Source organism: Arachis stenosperma, chromosome 10, assembly GCF_014773155.1.
Source record: "Arachis stenosperma cultivar V10309 chromosome 10, arast.V10309.gnm1.PFL2, whole genome shotgun sequence".
Lineage (NCBI taxonomy): Eukaryota > Viridiplantae > Streptophyta > Magnoliopsida > Fabales > Fabaceae > Arachis > Arachis stenosperma.
The window spans coordinates 77,890,312-77,895,223 of NC_080386.1; the positions used below are offsets into that span (position 1 = coordinate 77,890,312).

Genomic DNA, 4,912 nt, shown 5'->3' on the forward strand with positions numbered 1-4,912 from the left:
TTTTATAGTGAAAAATCGAATTATCATATTAAAAAATAGATAAAAACTGAATTAATAGTTCCCTCAAAATATGACTAACATCAAATTAAAAAATATTGTGAAAGAGACGAGGAGCACTAAACAAAACTAAAGTGTATATCTATTTTTTTTTCATTTAAATTTTTGGGGCAAAACTTGCGTTTCCTTACTCACGACGTAAAATGAGGGTCCTCTCGTCCGTTTCAGGTACACGCGTCAGCTTTTCATTTGCTTGACAGCATGTCCTTTTTTCCCTCCTTCTGCAGTTTCCTTTTTGAACAACAACAACAACACTCATAAGTTTAATTCCAACTGTACCCCTCTATATTCCATCAACTCAGTCCGCGCCATATACTTCAAAAGTGGCAAAATTGTAGTTTCGGAAGCAAGGGTAAACAATGGTAACGCGGGATATACACGAGGAACCGTGAACGCGCTTGTCACGTAAACTATGAAAGCAGTATTAGTACTCTACAGTGTGTAGCACTGACGAAACTTTCTTTCTTCTCTCTCTTTCTTTTTCACTTTCTGTGCAATTTTCTTTTACTTTGTTGGCGACTACTTTGTTAGTCTGATAAATAAAAAGTGAGCAAAAGCTAAAGGGGCCACTCACCCATCACACCCCAAATTCTCACCAAATATTGAATCGAATTATTCCTCTGATTCCTTCCTCATCTCTTCATTTGCTTTTATAATTCATCATCCCATTCTCTTTCGCTTCTTTTTTCTCTCTTTCGTTTCTCTCTGTTTTCATCTCTGCTGCAAAATCATAAACCGGAAATATTAGAGCTCGTCCAATGGGAGCTGTTGTTGACTGTTATCCGCCGCACGCCGGCGAGGTTGCAGTTTTGTCTCTCAACTCGCTTCCCTTAGGTTTCCGATTTCGACCTTCCGACGAGGAGCTTGTTGATTATTATCTGAGACAGAAAATCAACGGAAATGGAGAAGAAGTCTGGGTTATTCGAGAAATCGATGTTTGCAAATGGGAGCCTTGGGACTTGCCAGGTATCAATCATAGATGAAGTTTCTTTGCTTTACTAATTTTCTGCTCATGTTCCCTGTTTCTGAATTTGATGACAATAACGTGATCGTAACTTCTTTTTATTTTGTTGCAGATTTGTCGGTGATAAGAAACAAGGATCCGGAGTGGTTCTTCTTCTGTCCACAGGACCGGAAGTATCCAAATGGTCACCGGTTGAACCGAGCAACCAATCATGGGTACTGGAAGGCCACAGGAAAAGATCGTAAGATCAAGTCAGGTTCCACCTTGATTGGGATGAAGAAGACTCTGGTGTTCTACACAGGTCGTGCTCCCAAAGGGAAGAGAACCAATTGGGTCATGCATGAGTACCGCCCCACCCTCAAGGAGCTTGATGGCACCAACCCTGGACAGGTACCTGTACCTATAGTTACACATGTATATGTATGTATATCATCTTTTTATGTATGTTGTGATTTACCATTGGATCTTTGTAGAGGTTATTGGGATCTTGTATTTCATTTTATATGTTCAATTTTTTACCACTATTATCATATCCACTGCCTCCTACAGGATATGCTCAAAAATGGTATACACCAAAATCGGCCACCAAACACCGCCACCATCTATTTGTGTATAAAGATGTGTTGTTTAACTTATTTTCAATGTGCATTTTATATTTTAACATGTATGTTATACTTGCGGTGATTTTGGTAAATATTTAACATGGTTGGGATATGTTTATTGATTCCTACAAATCTGTTTATTTTCAATGTGCATTTTATATTTTTGTAACAGAATGCGTATGTACTCTGCCGATTATTCAAGAAACAAGATGAGAGTCTTGAGGTTTCAAACTGTGATGAGGTGGAACAAACAGATTCGGCTCCCATGGCGGCCAATTACTCCCCTGAAGAAATACAGTCTGATCAGGCTCTGGCTGAAGTATCGCCGTCTCAAGTTACAGATGAGAAGCACCAGGGTGTTATCCCTGAGATCTCTGAGGAAGCGGTTTCCAACGTTATAACCTCTGCTGATTGCCATAGTGACGGATATGATGCTTGTGAAAGGCGAAATCAAGCTTTTGAACTACCTGCTGAGGTTAGATTTGACTGACTCAGTTTGAATATTTTACTGGATCATCATCATGTTCTTTCGGGGGGAAAAAATAAATCCTAAAGTCACAATGGAGAATTCTGACTACCTAGAGGATAATTTAGAGTGATTTCAATGTTCACTTGCTATGAGAATAGCAGTTTATCTTTCAGTTAGGTTTCAGTATACATTACTTTAAAATAATGTTTTTATCACGATAAAAAAAATTGAGTATCTCCACTTCTCTATATGTATGGATTTATTAGTGTGTATTTTATTTATTTTAGTAACTGAATTTATGTTTCTGACAGGACATTCCGCCGTTGAATTGGGACATATTCAATGACCCCGAAGACAAGATATTTGATGACAAATTATTCTCCCCAGTCCATAGCCATATTCCACCAGAATTTTACTACCAAGCAAACAATGAGACAAATATTGCAGACATCTTAAATTCTGTCAATTGGGATGAGATCTCCTATGAGGATCCCTATAGTCAAGCACAGAACAACTTTTTTAATAATGTTAAGCAAAGTGTATCAGGTAGCGAACCAGATGCAGGGCTGACCAATATGACAGTGAGTAACAGCTCTTTTGCTATTTATATTTTGGTCATTGTATTGAGTGTGGTTCATCAACCCTGAGCAGCAGCTATATTATTTAGCATTGTTTCTTGAAAATTCTTTATAATTATAGTTCTCTGTATTCTTCAGTGCATACACCCGACGAATGTTGTTTATCCCGAGGAGGCAATTCACAGAAAGGTTGCTTTGGCAACAACTCCGCAATTTTGCAGCACCTTCACGTCTGACTTCAGTGCTGATGAGCAGAAGAGCAGTGTCGCGTTAATTCAAAACAATTCCCAGATGGCTTCTTTTCCGGATGCCAGAACAGGCCAAGTGTATAACGTATTCAATGATTATGAGCAGCCGAGAAACCTTAATACCTATGTTAGTGGTGATACTGGAATCAAGATAAGGACTCGACAAGTGCGAAATGAACAACCAGCAATGATCTTTACAGATCAAGGTAATGCAGCAAGGAGAATCCGATTGTTAAAGCAGTGTGCAAATGTCTCAAACAAGATGGCAGATGATGGGAGTCCTAAACAAGAGCATGATTCAAAACCAATAATTGCAGGGGTAAGAAGCTAATTACGTTTATTTAGATTTGGTTTATATAAAGAATTGTCTGTGCACGTGTTCATGAGATTTGCTTTTTCGCTTTTGTAGAACAAAAACAAAACTTTCAAAAGTCACACTGCAGATAAGCATGATACTGCTAATGATCTGAATGAACGCCAGGAGAAAACTGAGTCAACTGATAAAAGAAACATGATATCTAAACTTGCAAAAGGAGGTTCTTCCATGTTGGGGTTGAAGGGATTATTGCGCAGAAGGCTTAGTTACATATCAAAGGCCTCCTCCAATTTCAAAATGTGGTCATGTGTTGTTGTGGCTTCTGCCTTTGTATTGGTCTCGTTTCTGTTCTTTGCTAACATATGGGGATATATTAACTTATGAACTTCTAGGAGATCATTCCTTTATGCGTGTAATGTGCCTCCATTTTTTTTTTCCTTTCTTTTTTTAGGGCCAGTTGTGGAGGCTTTTAGGATTGACTCCTAGATTTGTTGATAACTCTATTATGAGAGAGTATGCGTTTCAATATGTAGCTGTATAATATACTTAGTTGCTTACCTCGCTGGCTAGTAGAATTTAGATCAACACTTGTGCTACTGTTTTCTTCTCTCTTAATTACTTGCTTACTACCTATGAATGCCAAGAAAGTTATTTGTGTAATAATGATGAGAGTTGTTCATGCTCTGATCCAATACTATGGTCCAAATTCAAGTAAGTCAAAAAGGCTCAATCCAAAAGATGGCCTTTACCGTTCACATGACCTTCTCAAAGAGGTTGGATTTAGCTAGCAAATAACACTTATTTAAATAAGTAATTGTCTTCTCAAATCTCTCACCCACTTCTAGAAGAGGTATCCTAACAACTTTAAGATAAAGAGACGGTTATCCACCATTAGAAGTGGAACTATACCAACGGTGGTTATTAGATGACCACTATAAATACACTGACACACTCAGGTAAACCTAAGTTCCAATAAATTTGAATCTGCTTAACCCCTTGTTGACTTAGGCATCGAAGTGTCTTTGTAAGTATCACTCCCTATTTTTCTTCAAACTCAACTCGAACGGCAGTTCCCAAACGTAAATCAAGTCGGAGACCACCTTCTTCTAACGTTTGGGCCTTCCCTTCAAGCCCAATCCATACATCTCAGGTTACCCACGTAACATTGGTGCCATTATCGAGGACCTGGTAGATCAACTCATAATGGCGGATGACCAGAACGAGAATGGATATACTGCATCGGAGTCTGAGCAAGAGCATCAAGATGCAGTCAACAATGATAGAGCAATAATATTTCTGCAAGGAGCGGATAGACAACATAGAGAAGGCCCCTCAGGCATTCAAGATTCAAGAAGAATCTCCTCTGGGATGCATGAGGCAGAGAAGGAGGGACAACCTCACGCTGCCGATCTCATGGGGCTGCTAAATGGCCACCAAGGACGGCTAGAACAGTTGGAACAAGAACTGGAATGATAGCAAGAAGCGGAGAGAACCCTAAGGAGAGAACTTGAGCGATGAAAAGAGCTTGAAGAAAAGCTTTTAAGACTAGAATCCAACCTCCAAGATAGAAGTTCTCGCGTTGATCGAGAAGACATCCCATTGGGGGGAGAAGATCTGTTCAGTGAAGACATCATGAGGGCAAAAGTTCCAAGGAACCTCAAAAGCCCTGATATGGGTC

General features: G+C 39.3%; 1 protein-coding gene across 1 annotated transcript; it reads left to right on the forward strand.

Annotated features, from left to right (window-relative positions):
* The first annotated feature begins 517 nt into the window (after positions 1-517).
* Positions 518-3,830, forward strand: LOC130955354 (protein NTM1-like 9). The gene is made up of 6 exons (XM_057882194.1): positions 518-1,023; positions 1,134-1,411; positions 1,796-2,098; positions 2,404-2,673; positions 2,809-3,237; positions 3,328-3,830. The coding sequence occupies exons 1-6, from the start codon at positions 816-818 to the stop codon at positions 3,616-3,618; spliced, it is 1,779 nt and encodes a 592-aa protein (XP_057738177.1). The 5' UTR covers positions 518-815; the 3' UTR covers positions 3,619-3,830.
* Positions 3,831-4,912: the final 1,082 nt, after the last annotated feature.

What these genes read in the sequence shown, in the direction of transcription:
- LOC130955354 (XM_057882194.1), top strand. Translation starts at nt 816, where the DNA reads ATGGGAGCTGTTGTTGACTGTTATCCGCCGCACGCCGGCGAGGTTGCA. An exon ending in ATGGCACCAACCCTGGACAG is followed by an intron (nt 1,412 to 1,795) that starts GTACCTGTACCT and finishes TTTTTGTAACAG; the next exon opens with AATGCGTATGTACTCTGCCG. An exon ending in CAAAACCAATAATTGCAGGG is followed by an intron (nt 3,238 to 3,327) that starts GTAAGAAGCTAA and finishes TCGCTTTTGTAG; the next exon opens with AACAAAAACAAAACTTTCAA.